Source organism: Psittacula echo (genome assembly GCF_963264785.1).
Source record: "Psittacula echo genome assembly, chromosome: 1".
NCBI classification, from domain to species: Eukaryota; Metazoa; Chordata; class Aves; order Psittaciformes; family Psittacidae; genus Psittacula; species Psittacula echo.
In genome coordinates this window covers 110,044,250-110,070,356 of record NC_137735.1, presented here as the reverse complement: position 1 = coordinate 110,070,356, position 26,107 = coordinate 110,044,250, and the positions used below count along the sequence as shown (strand labels likewise).

At 39.7% G+C, this 26,107-nt stretch overlaps 1 protein-coding gene across 2 annotated transcripts in view; it reads left to right on the top strand.

Annotated features, from left to right (window-relative positions):
- Positions 1 to 26,107, top strand: part of LRP6 (LDL receptor related protein 6) — a 122,799-nt gene that overhangs the window by 6,575 nt on the left and 90,117 nt on the right. For both annotated transcript variants that reach the window (XM_080635028.1, XM_080635027.1), the window contains exon 2: positions 8,237 to 8,630. In XM_080635028.1, coding sequence (XP_080491154.1) covers positions 8,237 to 8,630 — 394 coding nt within the window. The remainder of the gene's footprint in view (positions 1 to 8,236; positions 8,631 to 26,107) is intronic.

The window sequence follows — 26,107 nt, the reverse complement described above, 5'->3', positions numbered from 1 at the left end:
GAGTAGGATTATAAAGAATGATAGAAGAGTAGGCATTTGTAAACCTTGTAGTGAGCTATGTCCATTTGGAAAATGCACTGGTGCTCTAGTGACTCAGAAACTTAACTGAGGCTCAGTAGCCTTTACGCTGTAGGTTATGGCAAAATTCATAAATCCAAGTTGGGTGGTTTTGTGTTAATGGTTTATTTGTTTTTCTTTTGGTTTCTAAGAAATGAGTCCTATTCAGTATGAAAAAGCCTGGGTCGTTTAACTTTTTTCAGGCAATCCTGCATGTGTGTGTGTTTTGGTTTGGTTTTTGGTGTTTGTTGGTTTTTTTTGTTCCCCATGTGTCGCTGCATCTAGTGTAAGCCTGTTGATTTTTCATTAATGGAATGTGAGTGGTTTTGAGAATTAAAAAAAAAAAAAAGTTAGAATAAATCACATAGTTCCAACTGTGTGAAAGTTATTGCACATTTTATTTTTTTTTTCAGTTCTTGAAGTATGTGCACATCTTTCCTTACCCTTTCAAAACAGTCGCAAACCGTTCATTTGAACTGGGATTGTTATTTATTGTATTAAGCTGTAGTAAACTTTGTAGTCCTAAGAATTTATCTGTTCAAAGTATTTTAAGAGCTTCTTTTCACTTGTAGTGTATTTTCTTTCAATTTTCTTACAAAACTATTTTCTAGTTCAGTGTGAATCCTTCATATTTTTGCAAAATTGTTGAAGTTGTCTTGTCATGAAGAAAGTATTTTCCCTGCCTGAGAAACAAAATCTGTGAACTTGTATCTCCCACTACAACAGGTTTTTCCATACAGCATTTAAAAAGTTATCTAAGGGAGTGCCTATGAACTTCTTGTCAATGTGGAGGAATACTTTGTTAGTTTGAAGGTAAACCAGTGTGTTGCTACTCAGTGTGTGCATTTTTTGTTCCATGTGAAACTGTTAGCAATCTGGGTGAGACCCCTTTGGTGGAGCTTTTCCCACATTGTGCCTGCTGATATAGCTAGGGTCCTCCAACTATGGGAGGCAGGTGAGCTGGCAGGACTCACAGGGCATTCTTGACTGGATGTTTACCCCCAAACATGTGTGCTGTCCAGGCTGGAACGTATAATGAACTGCAGTCATTCCAGAACAGCAGCAAACTTTGGGGCATTCCTGTCTCATCTTGCCAAGGTGAACAAGGTGTATCTTGTGGCCTTTAAACTTTCTAGGCTTTAGGAAAAGGGCTACCTCTGTCACAGCATCACAATGTTGTGTCTTGGCGCTCTATTTCAGTGGAGGGACTCAGTGCAGTCTTTCAACACCTTCATGAGGGGTATGATAGAAGCTTTTGGTTTGTTAGAAATGCTGTAGGAAATGATGATGCCAGAAGGTGTAAAGGGCAGTATTTTGTTTCAGTGGGATCAGGTAGTCTCATCCGTCATAGTACAGCTTCAAGTTTGGATTGCAAAATATCATTCCCATTCAGATGTGGGACTCTAATTGGTACAGTATAGCCAAACAAAGCTTCTTTTTCTTCATGGGCAAAGGTGTGTGCTGGGAAGAACTGTCAGAAACATACCTTGCAGACAGGAGCAGCTTTGTGGCAGTCTACATGCCTACTAACTTTCTCATTAAACAGGTTGTGTCAATTTAAACATGGGTGTTCCCAGTAAAACTGAGGAAGTATTGCCAGTGTGCATGGGGCTGGTATGATTTAATCTGCAGTGCTGTGTTATTTTCACAACATTTTGAGCACCTGGGATAGTACTGACGGAAGGCTATGAGAACACCTGAGGAAACAGGAAGTGTTATGTTGAGGTTCTGCAGACATTAATGTGGCTCATGGTAGTACTTCGTCACACGTCCCTAGGAGCCTTCCTGCTTTCCAGAGTCTGCTTCTGGCCCAGGGAAGTGTATGGTGCTGCATCACACAATATATTCCTATTTTCTTGCAACTTTGTGGCTCCTTCTTGTAAGCAGCAGGGTAATGGAAGAAGATGATAGTGTTTTATGCAGAGCAGCTGCAAGAAGGTGTCTGACCAGGAAGCATAGCTCTCTCCTTATCCTAGGGTGTCAGTAACACCGATTCAGCATTTAAAGTTATGAAGATGTCTGCTACTGAAGCAGTGCATTTTATCACCATGAGAGCACAGTGGGAACAACTTCAGAGTAGGAGAGTCAATGTTATGGAAAGATGGACAAAGGGTCAGTGTGGGTGTGCCACCTAATACTAAGAAGAGACATGCTGTAGTAATTTGGAAGCCATAAATATTGTCTCTGTGGCTCTCTTGCTGACAAGATGAGTTGGTGGGTGATGGCTGCCATTCAGAAAGTTAGTTGCCTGTGATATGCTGTAGTTCATGGTGTACTTCAGTTGTGTGTGCTTTTACTATACTCTGTCAGGTCTGTTGGCTTTTTATGCCTGGGCCTGGTATTTTTATCATTCCCTGTACTCAATTTTTTTTAATTATTATTCATCCTCTCATTCTTTTGCCTCTGTCCTTCTAGCTCTTTAATAAGAGAATTGTTTTCCAACTAATGGTAGGAGCTTGGTGCAGAATCCAAGCAGTATTGTTGTTGCTTGGTGTCTTTGTTTTTGTGCTAATGCGATTTACTGATCTCGTTCACTAGTGAGCCTGGCTGTTCCTATGACCTTTTGAGTTACCATCGGAACAGCCCTTGGGTGGCTGTAGCATGTGGAGTACACTTTAGGTTAGTTGTAAGGAGGAGAAAAGGTCCTTTCTAACAAGCTTGGGCTGCCTCATGCTTGTTTACTAAAGTCCTGTTTGCCTGCTGTGTCCTGCAAGTATATTTGTGAGAACAAGGAGGTTCAGAGAGAAGAGAGCTCATCCAGTGAAAATGGAATGGAGGCTACTGGTAAGTCAGTTCATTAATTTTTGTAAAATATTGTGTGGAATTGTGATTTGCATGGAATAAATCAGGAAGGCTGCTGTGGTGGAGAACTTGGTGCAAAGTCCTGGCCTGCTGCTTGCTGCTGAAACTCATGTATTTCCTGGTGAATTTTTTTGTTTGTTTGAAAATCATAATCTTTGTATGAGGTTTCTTGAGGCCAGGTCCCTGCTTTTGGGGAAGTTATTTTCATTTGCAACTTGCCTCTCTTCTGATTTGATACAAGTTTCCCAGGCTTTTATTCCCACTGCTACCTCAACTTTTTCTGTCTTGCTCCATCAAACTGAGCAGCCGGACTCAAGCATTCATGGATAACAAGTACGCAGAATTCCTTATTAGCATAAGCAATGATGAAGAAACTTGAAACATGGGTAGTGAAGGAAGGGTCCTCACAACTGTGCCAGAATCCTTTTGTCAGTCCAGAGACTTATGTTCTTGTATTGGTTCTCTGCGAGACATCTTGGGAATAGGGAGCATTGTATTACATATAAGGAGTTTTTAGTTTTGAGTAGGTTGCAATTAGCGCACTTTGCTGGTTATCTGTGCCCACTTAAGTGCTTTTCCTTCCCTGTGGGTTGAATGTGGGTGCATGTCATTCCATCGAGGCATCTGGCAAATTTTGCTCACTGTGCCTCATCCAGGGCAGTGTGTATTTGCTTAGCACATGTCATCAGTGTGTCTCCTCTTTTCCAGTCTTCATGTTTGCCATCCTTGTGGCAGTGTGCTTGGCAATATCAATTCACCTTTAGATGCTCAGAGTTCTCTAGCAAGATTTTTAAAGGATGGTGAATTTTCTCTTCCCAGGTCAATGACATCTTTGAATGTAACAATCCATGGGTTTCTTACCAGTGGACTCCTGCATGGATGTTTCTTTCTACAGTGTGAGTGGTTGCCTAGTATTCCTGGCTGGGTCACGCTGGGATTCGGGGGAAGGTTGCCACAACTTGCAGTGGCCACCTGTAGTCTGGCAGGTCCTGTTACTAAACTGGAGGTTCACAAGAAACTGGTTCAACTAATTCGTCAAAGCTGATTCAATCCTCCCTTTGCCATTTGTGCTAGGTACTTATGTTTGTGTGACTTTGTTTTGAACTGGTTCCGTATCATGGCTGGCTAAAATCTATTTTTTGGCAGGTTGGGGTGAGAGCATGATAACCTTTTGCCTGTTTAGTTCCCTGCATTGTCTCGCTGTGAGACAAGTGCAGGTGCCAATGCAAAAGAGATGTTGGGAACCAACAGCTGAAAGTGGAGCTGGGGAGAAAGGATGTGGCTGAATCTTGAGCAGATCCAGGAGTCTGCCAGTGACTGGAGGGGAGAGCTGCTCCCCCTTCCACCTCCCTGCTGCTTGCCTTATGTTAGTTTTGGAGTTTACTTGACCACTTCTTGCGTTAATTCAACTCGCTAACCCAGTCAAACCTTTCACTGAAGTAATGATTTGAATCAGCTCAGAGAGAGGCCCTTAACTAAGTGAAGGGGTAGAACAACATTGCTGGGGTTTGGGAAAATGAGACTGTGTTAATTGCTTTAACCAGGCTAAATTCCATGTCAGTGAAAGAGAATGAGCATGCTGAAGGTAACACTGACCTCATGGCACCCAGAGGTGTCATGGATCACTGAAAGTGGAAAGGGAGCAAGCAGGAACTTGTGGAAAAGGCCTCTGGACTAGTTAAAGGAAAGCATGACAAATTCTGACAGCTTAAAGTTGCCACTTAAGCACACAAAAAAATTGCAAAACATTTTAACTGATCTTTCATGTTGGTTCATGGCTTTGTGTTCTGTGGGCTGCAGCATTCTTAAGCCAGTATCAAAGGCTCACAAATCAAATGAACAAAGCAAGACTTAAGTAAACAAGTGTTAGGGAAAACAGACTTGGGTATCTTGGGGATTAGCAACTTTCAGTATGCTTGGGAGAGAGACAAGAGTTGCAACCAAGAGCTGTTTGGTAAAAGAACTAGAGTTGGGTGGTAAGGAGAAGGATGCTGATGCAGAATTCTAGTTGTAAAAGTAAGGCAACAAAGGCAGTGCCTGGATTTTGATATTGAATGCGGTAAGCTTATGGAGGGTGTTATGTGAATATTGGTGTTAACAAGCTATTAGGCTCAGTAGCGACCCAGTATTGGCAAGGGTTTCTTATGATTTAATTTTTTTTTTTCTTCCAGTTCAAATGTGTTAGACCTTAGGTTTTAACTTGTGTGCTTTAAGCAAATGTTTGTTCCTGCTGGTGGATACCAAAAGAGTTTATTTTATAACTAAGCATAGCTTTTATTGGGTACTTTAATTAGAAGGGCAAACTACATTTAGACCTCTCAGGTGATAGAGGACACAGTGATACTCATTGCTGTTTGAGTTCTTGATTTCAAAGATGAGTGGGTTTTATTTTACTTTCAAAACGTGTGCTTCTCTCAATGTATTATAGTTTGTTGCAGTTAATATGTGTTTTTATGATGTCTATAGAAAGGGAAATAGAAACATAGGTAAAGAGTTCAGCTTAAAACAAAATAGATCTGAGTTGTATCTCTTTGTCCCATTTTAACCTAAGCTGCAAAATAGTTGTCTAGCTTTGAGCTTCTCTTGCAGTTCTTCCCCTTGGTTATTAGTGTAGTTCATAACTAAGTTATTCAAGAAAGCCATCTTTACAGTGATCTGTGCTTCTTTAAAAGTGAGTTGTATGGGACAGAATGGGATTTTCTGCCACAATTTTCCCTTTGGCATAGCTGTTTTAGTCAAAAAAAATGGCAAAGGTGACGCTAGGTACTAATGCTGCCAACTTCAGTAATTGCGTTTTATAGGATATTGAAGCCTTCGTGTTTTCTGGGAATGGTTGGGCCGGGTGGGGGGGGGGGGGGGAGAGGGAACAAACCTGGTTCTTATTATTTTGGTGATACATGCTTCATTCCTGAATGTCGCAACAAATTGGAAAGCTTTATATCCTCATCTGCCAGCCCTGCGGGACATGTTACAAGTTGCGGCTTTGAATCAATCTGTGTGAAGCTACACATCCTAAGTGTAGCTGTGTTTCTTCCTAGCCATCATTCAACTAGCCTGTATCATTCATGAAAAGGAGGTTTTCTCCAGTTCTTCCTCAGCCAGCGCTGAGCTCCAGCAAGGAATGAATAACCTATGCAATGCGGTTGTGTTAGGCTCAGCAGTGCCTTCAGGCCTCGGTGATTACACTTGACATGCCTGGTGTTCCAATTCAGTGCATGCTGTGTGCATGGGTACTCTTGCTCCGTGTTGCACATAATAATGGAGCCTCTACTCATTTGTGCATGGATTTACCTTTTTTCAAATGCTGGGCATGCTGTCTTATTAGAGAGAGCTCTGCCAGTTGGCTGCACACTTTCCTAGATGACATTGAGCTGGCTATTAACTAGATTTTTTATGTTGCAATTGTATGCAGGCTTTAAAAAGTAGAGGGTTTTATTGTGTATCTATTTTCTACCGCTTGCAGTGTATTTAATACTTCTTTTCTGAAAATGCAGTCACCATAAGCAACCTGCACTTCAAGAAACTGCTGTAATTAATTTGAAATCTTTAGGGGATGGGAAATCATGCAAGGAGGGAAAGGAGGTAGAGAGTAAGGTAATAAACCTATGTATTCTGCTTTCTGATTTAAAGGAGTCTGCCCCTTCTCCATGGAAATATCATCTTTAAATATTTTGCTGAATAAAAAAAATTTTTGGGAGGGGTGAATACAAATTTAGCAGTATTAAAACCAAGAAGGCTCCCTTCTCCCCCTCCTCCATTTTGGTAACTTCCCATTTAAAGACTGCCATAAATAAATTCATATTCAGTGTTTCTAAAATTAAGATGACATCCGAAACAATTTACTTCACAAAATGAAACACAAGCATAAAAAAACCACACAAAAAACCCAAACCACCCCCTCAAAAAAAGCCCCAAACAACTCCAAACCCAATAAAACAAAAAAGACAGAAAGAGCTTCCAACGTATATAGTAGAACTTGTTTATTTGGAGGTAGACCTTCTTAGGTCCGTCAGCTTCTCCCAGTGCACATATGGCAATGTCTTTGATAATTTTGTGGTAATGAGATCTTGGAAATTAGCTTTTGAATTTTCTGACACCTGTGTTAGTATTTCTGATTTCAGGATTCAGTTCATTGTATGAGAAACACTTTCTCGCAGTGTAGCCCTTGACATTATTCAACCGTGCACATCTTTGGCTCTATAAATGTAAACCTTTTGGTTAGAATAGACATACTGCTTGAAGTTTAAAGTGCTCACCTATGCTGACAAATGAAACTGCAAGATTTTTGTTGAAGCTGTGTGATTACAGGTAGAGGAGCATTTAGTATGCCAATCAGAGTATGTATCTCAATGCTGCTTATACAGTCCTGATGTAGAGCAGCTGAGTAGACACAGGAAAAGGTAGAAATGCTTTCTGATAGTGGATGCAAAAGGATGTGATTGTCTGCTTTACACAAATGTAGTGTTTTTCTTAACCTTTTGCTGAAGTAGGTATGAGGCTGGAATTTCCATAATGTTATATGTAGCTTGTGATTAAGGACAATTAAACAGCCATATTACACTTTAGATACTGTTTTCATGGTTACTTCTTTTCATTAGTTGTCTTGGGTGTTGTGTGCGAAGAATATACAGATGGTTGGAATTGATGGAGTGAACAAATAAAGCATATAGAATAGAGGCTTTGCATTAGAGAAGTAAACAGGAGTGGCAGAGCTGAGTTTGAAAGAGTTTATGTTGTCCATTCATGTAGATATATTTTTCTCCCTAACTCCTCATACCAACTGCAGCACTTTAAAGCAACATCTGTCTCATGCTATGCAATTCATTTTGTGTTTGATTATATGTAACATGTCCGAGATATATAATTTCAGGGAGTATCAACATACAGGTGGCTTTGATAGCTTGACATGAATTATGCTTTAATGGAAGTGGAGTGTATATTACCAAATTATAGGGGGGAAAAAACCCCGTAATCTATGCTCAAGTGGGCCAGCACTGAGTGCTTAGAAAACTGCATTACCCTTGTCTTTCAGATTCTTATTCAAGCATCCTGCTCTACAGAACAGTGTCATTTGGGCACTTCAGACCCCCTTTTCCTTTGTTCTCTCCCTTCTTCTTTAATCTTAGTTTAATAATGCACTGCCCAGAATAATGAGCCGCCCATTATGAGTTAACATCTTCAGTTGAAGCACTGTTGAAAGGCTGAAAGTCTGTGCTATTTAGTCGAACTACAAAATATCCCCCCACCTTTTAATTATTATTTTTAAATTTCTTAAATTAGTTGTGGCCTTAGGCACCATCATAGTGCAAACTATACTTAATATGAGTGATGTTAATGCATCTGTCTATACCCCCACCCCTGATTTCTTTCCGTATAGCTGCCCCGCTGTTGCTGTATGCAAACCGACGTGATCTGCGACTGGTGGATGCTGCGAACGGGAAGGAGAACGCCACAGTGATTGTGGGTGGCTTAGAGGACGCAGCAGCAGTGGACTTCGTGTTTGTGAAGGGGTTGATATACTGGAGTGATGTCAGTGAAGAAGCCATTAAACGAACAGAATTCAATAAATCTGGGAGTGTACAAAATGTGGTCATTTCTGGACTTCTGTCACCTGATGGGCTGGCATGTGACTGGCTGGGAGAGAAATTATACTGGACAGATTCTGAAACAAATCGGATTGAAGTGTCTAATTTAGATGGATCACTGAGAAAAGTTTTGTTTTGGCAAGAATTGGATCAACCCAGAGCAATTGCCTTAGATCCTGCCAGAGGGTAAGTCTTTGTTAAAATATAATAATTACAAATATTAAAACTTCTGATAGTTTTTGTTTGTTGAATGAATGTGAATGAAGTGACAGTACTGTTTTGGAAGTTATCCAAGGCCCTTTTTTTGGAAGTTATGCAAGGCCAAAGGCATTATTTGCTGCCCTCTATTAGTGTGATTTGAAAACAGTCTGCGTGTCTGAAATTCATACTGGTTTGTGAACAACAAGGAATCATCAGATTTAAAGAAAGAAAAATACTAGAAATTCATTTTGGCAATAGGGCAGAAGTTGAACAGGAACGGAATAGTTTTAATGTAAAACCTGATATAATCTGCTTGGAAGGCCATTAGCTGCCTGTGAACAGGCTTGTACTTCTCTGCAGTGTCAAGTAACAGGATTTTTTTGAGTTTTGTTCATTGTTGATATTCATGCTTTATTGAAACGGCCAAAGAAATGAAAGAAATCCACATACTGTATTAATAACAATTTGAGACATGTTTTAGCACTTAAGGGTTGCTGTCCCGACCCTTGAGGGAACTTTTGTTTTAAGAAGTCCTGTGCTTTGGCTTAGCCCATTCTAGAACAGGTCAAATTCTTTCCAGCTCTTGTTTAAGTCCCTGGATGTGACTTTACACGGTGATCTTTTTATTCTGTTCTTGGGACAAAGCTGTCATTGCCAGAAACACTGAATTCAGTAGTGGTTTTGGTGATGTTATGTAAATGGCCAGCTTAAGATTATCACATAGCTAGTCACCTTTGAAAAAGTGACTGGCTTTTCCCAAAGTGGTGGTCTAATGGAATGTTCCTGATGCTGTGTAATCTTTTGAAATTTTTATTTATCTGTAGTATAGATCTTACTTATACTATCTTTTTTCATGAACAAGCAGGAAAATGACTCTATTGTACTGCCATTTCACATTTTTTTAGTCAACTTTTTCTTTGGGAGAAATCACTGCATTCTTTCTTTGGAAAGGGAAGGGCTGTTTCAGCTGCTCGCAGCTCCTTTACATTATAATACATTGTAATGTGTTGAAATTGTGTGTTTGGGTCTTTTACTCCAAAAGAAGTCTTTTTGTAAAACATGGCTTCTTTCTCAAACTTCATAGAAATATCCTATCTTGAATATTTTCTTTCACAGTTTCAATAGGCCTTTGACAATATATAAATAGGAAAGTTGTTTCTTTTACATTACTTATATTTCCAGCTCTGGAAGTGGGAAAAGCATCCTTTTGCTATCTCTTTACAACTTATAAATTGCAGCCAATGATAGCATTAGTTTTATTTTATTGGATTCTAAAACCGTTTAAGAATGCAAGAGGAGATGTAACACTCATGCTCCTTCCACCCACCATTTGAAAACTGGGAGAAGTGAGGAAAACCACAGAGTGTTTCTGATTTGTAACCAGAGAGACTGAGGTTCTTGTTAGTTAGTAATAACGTACTCTTGTCTTTTTTTGAAGAGTACTTGTATTTTCCAAGTATGTACAGTAATATGGATCAAAACTAGATGATTGCATACTCTTGCACTCTTTAATAATACTTTAAACAAAGAGGAAACTACAAGAAGAAAAATGAAATAGATCAAAAGTAAAGTGAACTTGTAAATTTTTCCATACTGATGATTTGTTAAAGCAGTATAAGTAAACAATTCAGTGTGCCTAGATTTAAAGCAAAACAACTTAAACAACCCCCCTCCCAAACACTAACTCCCTGTTCTCCAAAACAGACAGAAAAATCCCAACCCTTCAACAACTGTAACTGAAAGGCAAAATCTTTTTTTTTTCTTTTAAATCTTTGTAGAGGTCAACTAATACTGAGCTTTTGTATAAAGGGTATGTTTCAGGAAGATAATACAGTAATAAACCACTTTGTGTCTTGCCACACTCCAGTTGCAAAAATTGCAATTCTTGTGTACAGTTTTATGACAGAAAACTTTTCAGCTTTTATTAAGTCTGATTACATTTCAGAATGGCCTCCAAAGCTCGAAACATAGGTAGAAAGGTGGCATCAACACAGGGATGTAAATAAATAAAAACTAAATCCCAAACTGGTTTTGCATGCATGCTTCTTTCACTACATTTACATTTTTATAGCCCTGTAAATGTGTTTTGATTTCACACTGTTGCCTGGCAGACAGTGGTAGGAATAAAACGCAAAAGGATCTAAGAACAGTTAATAAAATCTGAGAGTTGGAAAAGCAAAACTCCTCTCATTTTCCTGCAGTCTAATCCATCTGCTGTTATGTTCAGCTGATGATTATTCCAGATACAATTTTAGAAACTCTTGCAATTCAGGAAAAGAAGTGATTTAGCAGCCAAATTTACACTAATGTCATCATTACCCACAAATTCAATTTTTCATTAAAGTGTATTTTTCAAGTGTAGTTGACGTAAGTATTTCTCAAATGTGCTACAGTATCAAGCATCAATTCAGCCTGGGAGGAATACAGGGATATTGTCTGGAAAGTTTGGATTAGGTCAGGAAAGCTAAGACCCAGTTAGAACTGAGTCTGGCCAGGGGTGTGAAATACAGTAGGAAGGGCTTCTACAGGCATGTCACAAACAAGACAGACTAGGGATAATGTGATCCCTCTCTGGAGGGAAATGCGAGAACTGGCTACCCTGGATTTGGAGAAGGCTGAGGTTCTCAATTAATTCTTTGCCTCAGTCTTCATTGGCAAATGCTCTGGCCACACCACTCGAGTTTTGGAAGACAAATGCAGGAACTGGGAGAAAGAAGACCTTAGGCCCACTGTAGGAGAGGATCAGGTTCAAGATCATCTTAGGAACTTGGACATGCACAAGTCCATGGGACCTCGTGAAATCCATCCGCAAGTCCTGAAGGAGCTGGCGAATGAAGTTGCTAAGCCACTGGCCATTGTATTTGAAAAATCATGGCAGTCAGGTGAAATTCTTGACAACTGGAAAAAGGGGAATATAACCCCCGTTTTCAAGAAGGGGAAATATAGACCAGTTAGTCTCACCTCTGTGCCTGGCAGGATTATGGAGCAGATTCTCCTGGAAACCATGCTAGGACACATGAAAAACAATGGGGTGGGTCGTGACAGCCAGCATGGCTTCACTAAGGGCAAATCCTGCCTGACCAACTTGTTGGCCTTCTCTGATGGGGCTACGGAACTGATGGACAGGGGCAGAGCAGCTGACATCAACTACCTGGACTTGTGCAAAGCTTTCGACATGGTCCTGCACAACATCCTTGTCTCTAAACTGGAGAGGCATGAATTTGATAGATGGACTACTCAGGGGATAAAGAATTGGCTGGATGGCTGCACAAATGGAATTTGTGGTCAATGGCTGAATGTCCAGCTGAAGATGGGTAAACAGAGGTGTCACTTAGGGGATCAGTGTTGGGACCGGTCATGTTCAACATCTTTGTCGGTAACATGGACAGTGGGATTGAGTGTGAGCTCAGCAAGTTTGCTGACAGTGCCAAGCTGTGTAGTTCAGTTGATACACTGGAGGGAAGGAATGCCATCCAGAGGGACCTTGACACACTTGTGAGGTCGGCCAGTGCCAGCCTCATGAAGTTCAACCAAGCCAACTGCAAGGTCCTATACCTGGGTCAGGGCAATCCCAGGCACAGCTACAGGCTGGGCAGAGAAGAGATTCAGAGCAGCCCTGCAGAAAAGGACTTGGGGGTGTTGGTCGATGAGAAACTTAACATGAGCCGGCAGCTTCAGTGTGCGCTCGCAGCCCAGAAAGCCAACTGTATACTTAAAAACTTCGTAGAATAATAGAATGATTTGGATTGGAAAGGACCTGAAGATCACTTAGTTCAACCACCCTGCCATGGGCAGGGAAACTTCCACTAGACCGGGTTGCTCAAGGACCTGTCCAGCCTGGACTTGAATGCTGCCAGGGGTGGGGCATCCACAACTCTGGGCAATCTGAACCAGTGCCTCACCACTTTCACAGTGAAGAATTTCTACCCTCTTTCAGTTTAAAACCTTTATTTTGAAATGAAATGTGAAGAACAGTATAAGCTAGCACCAATATGTAGACACAAATAATGTGTTTTCTTGGCTGTGTCCCACATAGACAAAACTGTTTCACTAACACTGATGTTTTTAGCAACCTATCTTCTCTGAGATACTCAAGGGTTGTTCTCTGAAGGTCACTCACTACTCAGTGCTCTTAGTTTGGAGGAATATGACTGGACTCTCCCAGACCAAGTTAATTCTTTGGTTGCTGTAACATGTTTGGGTAGCCTTTGTTACTGCTACCAAAACCAACTGTTAATTGTGTGTGAGGATATATGTGTAAACAAAACAGTGGAGTAGAAGTTAGACTTGGTTCCATGTCTGTTATCAATAATAAAAAATGCAGTGCATTTACTAATAGAAACTATTTCTCATTTGGTAACTGAGGCACAACAGCCAAGTCTCATTTTTACTCTGGTATTTTGTCTAGGAAGCAATCAGGACCTAAAATGTCTAGACTTCTCTTACTGGCCATCTCCTGTGTACGTTTTGAGGTTTGAGCTTCTCATTTCTTATGTTCATACACTGTAACTTACTTGACTTTTTTCTGTTTTAGTTGTTTTGATACTCAATAAAATATTGTGTGTGTACCAGGAAAGGGAAGAAGGGACATCAGATGAAGAGGAAGGGAATGGGGTGCTTGCTCAGCCTTTTGAAGTGAGTTGGGGGGTTCAGAGCAGTTTCAGGAAGGATCCTTGGTCCTAGTCGTCCTTTCTGAAACCTTTTAGTCCTGACCTGTGTTAAACATGAGATCCTCTTAGTGGAATCAGCAACTGGGAATAACACATACTCTGACACTTTAATGTTGACTTTTTGCCAGGGGAAGACCAGGTGTTAGACCACCAAGTGCAGGAGAGCACCAGGTCTAGGAACTGCTTACATGAAAACTGAGCAAGTCGAAAAGAGGTTTGTTTGCTTCATCACTCAAGATGAAAAACAGTAAAAAAAGGCATACCTGTTGAGATTCTTGCGCAAGTACTGCTTGAAAATGCAGTACTGTATATTTGTACTGCTGTTTTCTTGTTATTTTTTTAAATTTGTAAAGCCCTTTTGTCCTCAGGGAAGACTTCATTGTCATCGTTACAGTTCCTCAAAAATTACCCTTCAGACAACTTGATCAGTTTTCTTCACAAGAAGCACTATCAAAATGAACTAGCTTTTCTCACTCTTAGATGTATTGTTCACTGCAAAGGGAATTTTAAGTGCTTCCCAGAAGTGCTGACTGATTGCTTACTTTTCAGGACATGTTTTAAATCAAGTGACTCTATAGAGTTACCTTAATTGTTAAGCTCTTGTAAAGCTTTTGGGTTGTAAAGGTTTTCAGTTAATGAATGGAATTAGAGTACAAAGAGCTACAACACTTTTTATGACAGCTGAAGTTGATTTCTGGATGAAGTACTTTGCATGTTGGGGAAGATCTTTGATTTTAACATGTGCCTCTCCCCCAGCAGACTTTTCTCTCTCTCTTTTTTTTTTTTTTTTTTTTTATGTGAAGCCTTTGCGGGGAATACATGTAATACTTATGCTGGCTTTCTTTATAGAATTACTTCTTTTGTTTCTTTGCAAGTTGGGAACTTGACGTCTGAGCATGTCAAGCACAAAAAAAATTGTAATACAGGGCTCACATCTGCACATCATAACAAAAGATTAATGGGAACTGGTAGTGTTTGTTGCTGAGTACCACATGTTATGCAACAATATACGGAAAGGAACATGGACAGGTCTAATAACAGTTACAGAATCTTTGATTTTGAGGGAAAAACATACTGAAAATAAAAAAAGCAACCTGTTCGGCAAAAGGATGCTTTGTTTGCATGCAAGTTAGTATTATATAAAATGGCACCTTAAATGTAAAATCCAAAAATAATGCAAATAACTGAAGATTTGCTTTCTAGATTCTCTTGCTTGATGCAGTCTCTCCCTTCAGAATATTGCTTTTGGCTGAAAATCGAAAGAAGCAGAAATGCTGCTCCTCTGCTGATAACTAACATCTTTCAGAGGCAGCAAATTTAGTGCAGTCAGCTAATTGTTTGCTGTATAGCTTGGCCTGTGCAGTAAGGAGTTAATTTTGAGGTTTTGTAGATGACTTATATGCAAGTATTCAGCTGATATGAAATCTCCAGACTCCTGTGGTGTTGGCACAGAGATTTATAAGGTGTATTTGATCTTTCTTCACCTAAGGAGGTTCTATTAATCAGATGTTGTTGGTTGCAAATACATAACTAGATTCTGTTAACAGCTAGGATATTAAACCAAAACGTATCTTTTTTGTGACTTAAAGGTAATGAAGCTAACACAAAGATAGCAGTTGTCTTGCACAGGCTGTTCTGATGACACTGTCAGGAGTGGCTTGCTTTGCCTCTCACCCTCCATGTAGCTCTTGGGAGATGTAAAATGCAGAACTGGTGTTGCTAGCAGCTGGATGATCCTAGCACAGGGACTGTTGGGTGGCCTGAATCTTTAGGCATGGGAGCCTGCAAGTCAGAGAAGATTGCCTAGGCCAGGATTATGCTTCATGCTTCAAAACCTAACAGCATGCAAAGCAGCGCTTCATCCTGCAAGAGGCTAGCATGACATGTGAAATGTCCTTGCCATCTCCTGTCCCAGAACTACTGCAACTCCCTCTGCTTCAGAAGCATGAGTTTGGGGTTTAGCTCTTGGTCCTGTGAAGATCTTTGTGGCTTCTAGAAACAGGATCAGACACTATTCACTTATTGTAATAACACTGAATATTAACTCTAGGTTTTGGTTTGGGGTTTTTTTTGTGTTTTGTTTTAGTCTCATTGACAGCCTGTCCATTTCGGCAGGTTCTTTCACAAAACTTTGCAAGGTTTGTTTGAGAGTTGGTGTATGGTTCATGTGATGCTAGTTTCCTGTCCTGTGTTAGGTTATTTCCATGGGGCTAGATGCTAAAATTGTAAAGGTGTCCTTTTATTGCCAACTCAAAATGTTAATTTCTTTCTCCTCCTCTCTTTCACCTCTCCTGAAGGAGGAGGTGAACGAAGGTAACCAGAAACCCGCATATTTAAAACAGAGTGAAGGCTTGCAGCAGTGACCTCTCTTGTAAATCTTGCTGTGCTGGTTTTAGATGTTACTGCCATCGACTGCCTATCCTCACCCTACTGCCAGAGGTTGCCAGGAGCTCAAAGGAGCACATTCACTAATATATGTAATTTTCAAGTGTTGTACCTAGTTTTCCCTTTGTGCAAGGAGGTGGGAGAGATTTTGCTTGTTAGAAATCAAACTAGTGTTCATGGAATTGGTTTGTGCAGGACAAACGTTTTTCTTACAGACTTAGATGTCTTAAAAGTTGTAGATGCTTTTAGCTGTATGCAAGTATGAAAATAGCCTTTCTTCCCTGTCTTCTTCGTTTAGTGCTTGGGCTAGAAAACAAGACTGTGGACTGGCGAAGTTGAGGGCTGTGCTTTCCTTTCTGCCAGCTTTCCTGTGAATAAGCTAGTAATGTCTTGTCAAAGCACTAAGTTCACTGACTTTTCTTCACTTTGTGTCTTCAGTTTCAGACTAGTTCTAGTGAGGCATGTGAATATGGTAGGTTAAATGATTGCCTGTTGATAATTCAAGAGGATGATTTGGCTGTCCCTTATCGTGTACATCAGTGCTGCAGTGATGAGAATTAGTAAATTTTATGCAACTTGCTGTAAAGTATCAATCTGAACTTCAGATATTTGCATGCAGTATTTGTTTAATGGGTTAGAACTAAGTATTTAAACTGAGGTAGTAATTTCTGGTCTGCATGAATAACCTCTGGTGATGATGAGTCTTTGGACATGCTTCTGTTTATCTGCATTTTCAGTCCCTGCAATTATAATTTAGCATTTAAGTCTAGACTATGAAGACCTGTTGTATTAAAAAAAAAAAATAAATGAATTGTGAACAAACAAGTTTTCACTAACAATGTTTTGAGTGAAGCTTTATGCTGGGTGAACACAAAGAAAATGATCTGTAAAATCATGATTTAGACTCCTGGGTAAGTATCACTAGCCAGACGTTCATTAAAAAATGTTTGTTCACGCACTTTAAAAAAATTAAAATAATCCTGAGACAACTTCTGGTAACTATTGACAGGAAGTCAAAAGGACCTTATATGAATTTACTGCAGAATCATAATCTGATACATTGTTCATTCTGCGTTCTTGCTGGAGAAATTCAAAGTAGCATTGCTGTTAAGGAAATAGAGAAGCTTTAAAGGAACATTCAAGCTATTTCTGGGGAAGGGGCCAGAGTAAAAAAAAAAAAAAGTAAATAAAAAGTCTTCCTCTCCCCCCAGTATAATTTGCATATCTTGGCTGTGTTTGTCAGGAAATCATTACTTCTGAATCTGTGACATCTACTAAGACTTGTAGGAGAGAGTTTTCGATTGCTCGCTAAAACCATTGCAGCTGGCTCAGCTTAATAACTGAAAATTGCTGCAAGAAATTATTTTTTATACTTCATCTTAAGGAAGAGCTTTGTTTGTAATCTCTACTGTTTCAAGGCAGGGTATTTTGGAGGGGATTTTTTTGAAAATGACGGTGAGTCTTACAGACAACATGTAAAAAGCAGATCTGCAGCAGAAGAAATGTATTGGCCAAATTAACCTTTAGCGAGTACAGCTCACTTCAGCGTGGTTTAAGCTTTTTTGCCCCTCCTGTGACCATCATCTTCCCCTTCTAAATAAGCTTCACTGTCGAAACCACACTTTCTGCCATAAACGGAGATTATACTGACAATTCTTGTTGTGATACATCAGCCAGCATATTGTACACTTGACCAGTGCATTTGCAGCGGAAATGGATAGTCACTGAGTCACAGTGGATAAGGAGTCTGCTTGTTCATGGGCTTGTGGAATGTGCAGGTGGGTGGAAGAAAGAATACTGAAGGAAAAAATCTTTATATTTTCCTCATTTAAAATCAAGATAGTGTTGGTTGGTTGAGGGTTAGGTTATCTCCCTTTCCCCCTCAGCATTTTGGGTAGTGACTGAAATGTGTCCATTTTAGAGGTTAAAGTTGGTCCAGACTTTAGACCAAAGGTTTTGATCTGCATTGTAGAAAATGGAGTAGAAAATCACCTTTGTCTCTCTGCAAGAAGTTGGATTTATGTTGCTGACAAAAAAAAAGATTGATTTATGGTGGGCTCATTTCTTGAAAAAAACCTTATAAATCCACTTGCTGGCATGATTTGAAACAGGCTGATAATATTCTTTAGCTAAACTATGGATTAAGTTTGTTTAAAAAATGAAAATCATAGCACTCAGCTGTTTGAAAGTTCAGCATGATTAACAAAGGAAAAAGTCTATAGAAGAACCATTTTTATTTGGCTACATTCCTGGAAAAAATAAGGCTATCCTTGTGGAGAATGACTGTATTTCAGTACTGTCTTCTCTGTAGAGTGGTCAGATAAAAAACGTCACAGGATAATGCATTGTACAGAGGACTTCAAGCAAATGCAGCTTTTATGGCATTTGCATTTGCTAAAAAGCAAATGCACTTTTACAGTTCAGCTGGTAAGAAAGGAGAACATACTAGGGACATATATTGTGAGGTAACATAATAAAATACCTAATTAAGTGTTTCTAGAACTTGTGTGGTGACCCCAGGACAGGAGAAGATGGTTCATGTTATGCTCAGTGTGCGAGGGTTGGTTGGTTGGCCTGTATCTGAACCAGTACAATACTAATGTTTCAGGATCTATGTACAAAAGACCTGAAAATGAGCTGAGCAAACCAGAAGTTAGTACTTTGGATTTCTGCTTGACTCTTGGAGAAAGAATTACTACTTCTGACTTTGTTGTATCACTGTAGCTCATGTGATGAGTTTCTGGTGTGTCTGTTTCCTTGGTAGGGGATGCCCCCTTACAAGCTGTTTTTAAAACATCTGGCCCAGTTGTTAGTGTTCCCTCATAAGAGAAAGCAATAGAAAAACCTGAACGTTGTCTGTGGGAGCAGAGTCTCTTCAGATGGACCAGTGATGCTGTTCCACAGTAATGCTCTAGATGTTAAATGATGTGCTTTAAATGCATGTGTGTGGGTGAGAATGTATATGTAATACGTGGTGTCTGTGTCTAGTTAATTGTATCATATACTTGGAATATTCTAATTGCGTTGTACCTTAAAACCTAAAAAACCAACAAGCAAACTTGCCTAAATATCTCCTCCCTCTTTTCCCTTTCTCCCTCATTTCCCCTCCCCCAAAAAAACCCAACCCCAAAACAAACCAACAAACCCTAAAACCCCATAAATGTGGAAACCTTTTTTTGTTGTTGTTGGACTGATGAACAGAAATCTAAAGAATAGTAACACATTTTCTGGACTGTAGTTTTTTAATTAGAATCCTTCAAATACCGCAAAGTGAGCATCTATTCTGGGCCTCTCTCTCCCCTCCTCCCACCTCCTTTCTTTCCCCAGGGTTGTTTAACACATACTTTACACTTTCATTTCTCATGGGAGCCTTGTCGTTTCTCACTTTTACATCTTAATTCCATGTTTCGGCATAAAGTATTAGTTGTATTAAGTTTTATCTGTCACTTCAAGTAAGAAGTGGTAAAGATAGGAGATTATGCAGCTAAAAGCACTGTTAAGTCAGAGAGCTTTTTTTCCAAATAAGTCTATGTAAGTGTGAAATTTATTTTTCTTATTTAAAGGATAAGCATGATCTCTGCTCTAGCAGGTTGTTAAAAATTACCTATAAGCAAAACTGTCTTGCAAATGAAGCTTGCATGATTATTTTGCTGTGTATTGTAGTAATGCGTAGAAACATCTTCAGTTCTCAAGTAGAAGGCTCTTTTACTGAAAATGCATTTATTTGTCATAGAATAAAGCTGTATCTTATCACCTAACCTTTAGGTTAAGCCCTGGTAGACTTCTGAGTAAGCTGTAATGGAAGATGCTATTTTGATTTTGCTGTTTTATTGTGATAACCTGACGCACTATTTTAAACAGCATTTAATATTGTGCTTATTGTGGCCAGAAGTGATGGCTGGGGGTTTGGACTGCGAATTTCTGTTGGCCCCAAGACATGCATAAAAGTAGATACTTGACTGAGAAGGATTGTTGGATATGGTGTTCAAGCCAGCATTCATCATGGAGCTGGCAGACGCAGAACGGCTTGGCAAAGTAGTCAGTAGTGAAACCAGAGATTTGTTTTAGTAAAGGTCTGATTGCTGCTCAGAACCACTAAAAGCTGTAGCGTTAAATAAATTATATAGTCCTAATCAAGATTTTATAGCTACAAACCAAATTTGGATTGAAAGAGATGGATGCTATGAAAGCATAAAAGTACAATGTGTTCTTGAGGTTTGACAGAAATTTGTTACTTAACTAGAGAAGAATTGTCTCCTTGCATAAAAATGTCCTTCTAGTTAAATGCAGAAATGAGACTGGAAAAACTGTGAGTTCCTAAACTTGGTTCTTGATCTTAATATATTTGGTTTAGCCTCATTAGAATTGGTGAAATCTCATCAGCTTATATAACCAGAGTGTTTTGCCCACTGTTCTGTAGGTAATCAAAGGGCAGTCTTGTTGATAACTGCAAAACATAGAGAGGCTCTTTGCTTACAGTCCCAAGTTGCCTTGCCTAGACCAGATTCCCTATGAACTGTAGCCCATGGCCTTGTTGTTGTATATTCTGTTTTCTCTGTATCGCCTTTTGTGTAAAATGGGTGCTGTCAACTGCTTTTACAAGACAATCAGCTAACAAAGGTTAAAAAAAAAAAAGAGAAAATCCAGAATATAGAGGATTTCTATGCATTAGCTTTTGGATGTCTGGCAGGATATACCTGAAGTGGAGCCAAGCAACAACTGGGAGAAAGGTTCAGTGATTTTTGAGTTTTGATAGGCTTTATGGTCATGTGGGGGATGTATAGATGCAGAGAAGTCTTCCCATTTTCTCTAGTGAGAATAGGATTACAGAGCCAAAGGGCCACCCGTGCAACAGAGTGGGAAGATTAAGATTTTTGAGCTCTGGTTCCTATTTAAGTTCTTTGTCACTCTCTCCTTTTGAAGCCTGGCTCTCTGCAAACAACTGCTAGTAATCTGAAGTTGAAATCTTCTGAGCTGAATTTCTCATGTGTGGCTGCGATGGATGAGTTACATTAGTATTAGTTACATTAGTTGTCTTCTGTGCTTCTCCAAAACACACAGCATGAGACAGACTATGAATTTGCGCAGTTTGGGACTGACTCTTCCCCGCACCCACCTGCGTGGTTTGTAAAATCTCCCGAAGCATCTTGCAAATTCCTTTAATCCTCCTTATGACATGCGAAAAGCTCCCTTACGGAATTTGACATGTGGCACCCTAGAAATCCATAACCTCAGCCAAAATTTTGAATAAAGAGATGTGAGTTTATAAAGAGGGTGGACTACATTATATTTGCTCGCATGTGCACACATGTGGCTGTTGACATATGCAAGTGTGTATGCATATTTTATCTGTAGAGTTCACTGATGTAAATATTAACAGTACGTGCACCAAAGGATCAACAAACAAGAAGTGCCTGAAATCTGTTGCAGAAGTCTACCCATTAAAAATTGAATGGACTTACAGAAAAACTTGGTTTGAGCGTAGGTCTTTCGAAGGCTAAAGCCTTCAGACTTTTATCTGGGGACCCTCATAGGCATACACTACTTGTGATTGCTCTGTTGATCTTGACAGGACTGCTTAGTCAAAATTAAAAATGTACTTAAATGTTTTGCAGGATGCAGGCTGAATACTTACTTAGCAGTTTGTGGTCCTGGAGCTAATTAATAGATTGGAGCAGCTATCAGTATTTTTGAAAGGATGAAAAGATGGAGGAGAGAGAAACTTCTTAAGTTACTCTAAAAGTAACTTTATGAAAATGAGAAGTAAAATTTGACAGATTGGGGAAAGCTGCCTGACAACTCTTTTATAGACTAGCAGAAGTCCTGTATTTAAAACTAAATGAAAGGAAAGAAAGCGACCCTGAAAAATTGAATAGGCTTAAAGAGACCACTCCTGAAATCAAGTGGAAGGTCATGGTAACTAATGGTAGTTATGCGATACTTAAACCTTGACTTGAGTGCTGCCTGTCGTATTACAGATCAAGAGATTATAATCATAGGCTCCTGTTCATGAATGATTTGGCATAAAACTCTTCTATTGTTGATTTGCAAGACTGAGTTTGTTTGGGGATTTAATTCCTGAATTGACAATTGTCTGCTTAAGTAAGAAAAAAATTGTTTTGTGCCAACGAAAAAATCTGCAGAGCCAGTTAGCTACAAAGTATATTCATTTCATGAATATACTTTAAAAATTCAAAAAAAATCATTTTGTGCTAATGGAAAAGTCAGTAGTAATCTGAAAACAGTTGTACTCAGTGAAGTTTCTGCATTAAAAAGGCTAGTTAGTTTTTCAAGATTATCTAGCTGTGCCTTTCTTCTCTTTCTCTCCCCCTCTCCACAGTATTTGCCCCCACCACATACACCATCCACTTTTCCAACTTTAAGATTTCAAAGTATGCTTTGCGTTCAACTTTTGGAGGGAATGTATGTAATGTAAACATTGAGCATATCCTCTGGGGCTGTGGCTTTTAAGTGTTTTTCTTTCTGAGGTTCTATTTTCCAAAGTATCTTAAAGAAGGTTCTTAGAATCTGTCTTGTGAACTGCCTGGTTTTTCAGGCTGGCTTGTTGTGATTGACTGTGAAGCTTGGACAGATAAAAATCACAGCATTGTTATTTTGCCATGGCAGTGTTGAGTATGCTGCTTAGGTGGAGAACTCTGGTTTTGTGCAAAGGGAGTTTGTGGCATTCCAGTGTCCATACTTAAATGGTTGATTTCTTAGTGCAGGACCTAGATGCTATATAAAATTTCTTTTCAGGAACTGCTGAATATTAACTTCAGTTCCCTCTTCCCCCTCCCTCCCCCCTTAAGGTCCTAAAGCTTAATCTAAGTATTTTTTCTGTTAAGTGAGGAAAGACCAAAATCACGCTTAAAATAGTGTAAGGGATGACTGTTCTCCCTTATGTAAGTGTATGCCAGATCTGGTTAATAAAATGGAATTTTGTTAAGAATCTGAAAAATGCGCAAGCTAGGTAGTGAGAGCAAGTGCCAGGTTATTTCTGTGTGCCCTTTTCATCGTTGCCTGTTGCTTCTGGATAAGTTTCTCTTGTGTGACCATGGTCAAGAAGTTCACATGAACATAAGACACAGCTTGTCAAACATATGTTCTGTGAGTGCTTTGCTAATGTTTTTCTGATGCAAAAGTTCTGGCTCCTTTTTTTAGAAACAATAAGAAAAATCTATGGGAACAGTTAGCCTTTTTTATGACCGGCTTTGAAGACATTACATGAGTTGTTTCTTCATTTCAGCCTGTCCCTCTGGAATTACAAAGTCGCAATGCTCTGGCTTTTATTTTCTCAATACTGTCAAGAGCTGTGTATTAATTATCTTCACAAAGATAGTTTGGTGTTTTCTTTGCATGGCTAACTGTAGAGTTGTCAGTCTTAAATAATCTTAATGCTCCAAAATCATAGAATAATACGGACAATTGCTGTATCTGATGAGTTGACAAAAAAGTTGTAGGTAGACTGTGTACAGAACAAACCCTTTGACCTTAAATAATTTTGTTTCACCTAGAATTACCCTGTTTTGCGCAACTGAAGAAAACACCGTTTTAAGGTAGCTGTGTTTCAATGCACAACAAGAAATCATGTAAGTTAATAAAGTGGTGATTTATGGCCCGGTGCAATCACCACCTAGACGTTTGTAGGCTGAGTTATGCAATTTGCATGCCCTGTTATGTAGTTAATCTGATTACACCAATTTATCCAGTGTTTGAGCAATAGGAACTGTTGACAAGAATGGCCATGCCCAGTTTTATTTCAGAGCTTAAGTGTCTTATTTATCCGGGACCTTTCTTTCACGGATGGATTTGTTACCCTCTTTAGGAGTCGAGGTGCTTGAAGCTCTCAAAACCATAAATTCTCTGTGGTTAGCCAGTGAATTTAGAGACAGTAGTGAGCATGGCAGCATTCTGGTTTGAGGCATAGAGCCTCAAACTCAAGCAAGAGTTACTGCAGTTTAATAGTGGAAGAGGTCTGTGGGTTCTTCAAGAATTCAATTTTAGTTTAGTCTTGGTCTCATTTTCACAGGTTTGACTGAATTTTGCGTCTAGCACTATGCTGTATGTGGGAAGGTAAAAAAGTGATGTGGAAAGATACGAGGTTATAACTTACATAAAAACAAATGGTACTGAGGACAGTGTGGTTTGATGAAGTGTCTTCCTCAAAAACACATGAACGCTGGGCTGTCAGCAGAAGTAAGCTGAATGATCCCAAAGACAAACTCTTGTTGCTGCCAGAAGAAAAATACTGTTCAGTTGATTTGGCATTTTAATGGTAACACTGTGGGTACTCAGTTATAAAATTGTCTTCCCAGTCTGTGACAATTTCCAAGGTGACTTTGAGTAGGCTAAATGTACTGAGATACTTGTTCATAGAGACTGAAGTAGGTGCTTTTTTAAATATATATTATTAGCTTCTTTTTGCATGGAAACATTTAAGTAGAATACTGTGTGATTTGTGCAATGATTTTGTGAATAACATGTATGCCAACACATGGAAAAGGTAGGTATTAGGCTGGAGCCAAAGTCCACTTTAGAGGCAACTGTTACCTTGTGCACTTGGTTAGTCAGTTGGTGGGTAGAGGTTGTGTGTGCATGCGCAGCACAGAACTGTTCAACCGACTCTGGCTGCACAGAACTGACTGAACAGCTTCACATACGTGAGATGAACAGATCTAGTTTTGCATAGGCTACAGGAAGCCTGTTCAAAATGCTGCTTTCCACAGGCTCAGGTCAAAGACAGGGCTCTTCAAAGATGGTGATTTTAAGAACTGCATAGTGTTTCCCCTTTCATCTGCATCTTGTGTGTTTTAATTCTTGGAGATGGCAGAAACTACTGCAGCCAAGAAGCTGGTGTTTTGGTCTTGTCACCTCATAGTGCTAAGGAAACTCCTGAGGCACTGCAGTTGAGCAAGCAGTGGCAGGTTGCACGGGATCTGTGGTGGTGTGATAGTGGTGCAAGTCATGTGGCTGGGTTGTGTTGCCTAGCTGTGGATGTATTCCAAGCTAGACCACAGTGAGAGCCATGTGGTGAGAAGATACTTACTCTGCAGAAGGTGATTGGTGTTGTAGAACGTAAAGGTGGTTGTTGTGGAATATGTTTGGCCTTGTTTGTAAGAGAAATATTTTTCCTCTGTCTTTAAGTGTAGAGGTGATAGTTTAAAAATCACAACATGCTCAAAGCCTGAAAAAGGCAATTGCTATGGGGAGCACTTAGTTGGTGGTTTGTCATCTGTAAGGGCATGAGCTGCAAGTTTTCAGTGTTGTAAAGGTCTAAATGTAGCCTGGGGAATGGTGGTATTGTGGAGTCAGGAAGCCTGGAAACTGGGTATTTCAGCTGAGGGTCAGATGCTATTTAATTTAAGTTTAAAAGCTGTCAAACCATTTGTGCAGATAAACAGGCAATCTCTCAAAGGGAAGGTTTCTGTGTAACGCTTGGTATAATGAAGGCTTCACTCCTGTGTTTAGAAGCAGATCGGGCCATGATACGGAGATCCAGACAGCATGGTCATCCTTAAAATGTCAACAGATACTTTACACAAGGTCAGTGTTTAGAAAACAACAGTATGGTTGGGTTGCGTCTCTTGCACAGCTCCCTTCTTCAGGAAAGGACTGCTTACGTACACATTTAGTTGAAGACTTTATGCCATGAAATGGCAATAGTTGCAAGCATGTAACTTTACAAAAGCATCATGCAGCCAGTGGTATAATGTGTCTAGAAAGACAAGATTTTTGGTAGTGGTGTGGTTTGCCATGTGACTATAGTTGGATGGAATGAATTACTAGTGTATCACTGTCCAGATACACTGCTTACTGCAGTATTTTTCAAGGGGTGGATGACTGAGGATTTTGCTTCTGAATCTTCTTTGTGTGGTGTGTTGTAGTTTTAGGTTTTGTTCTATCTGATGAGAAATCTTGGGTGAATCACTAGTCCTGCCCTAACTTACTTTTTCAAGACATTGATGTTACTTAGCTGGTTTGCGAGCACAGCATGTTTGTCTGTTTCTCCTTTTCCTTTCTCCCACTCCTGCAGATGCCTGCTGGAAGAGGTACTGGATTTCTGTCTGCCCGAATGGTGTAGGCCTGGGCCAATGCTATGCCAGCCTTTTGTGATTGTGTTTTAAACCATATGAAGGAGCAGCTGTGCTGTTGCACATTCATTGTAACAGCACTGCTTGTCAAACAATTTAGATGAATTAGAAGTGGAAAAGCAAAAATGTGTTTCAAAACCTGGAATAAGTATAAACACTTTTGGGAACATTTTTGGGGATGTTGGGACAGACTCAAGGAGTGTTTGTGATAAAAGCACTCCCTTCCATTGCTGCATCCCCAAATACAAAAAAATATGGTGCTAATGTGCTGTTTATAACTGTTTATAAAGAAACAGAGGTGCTGACCTGCTGCCTT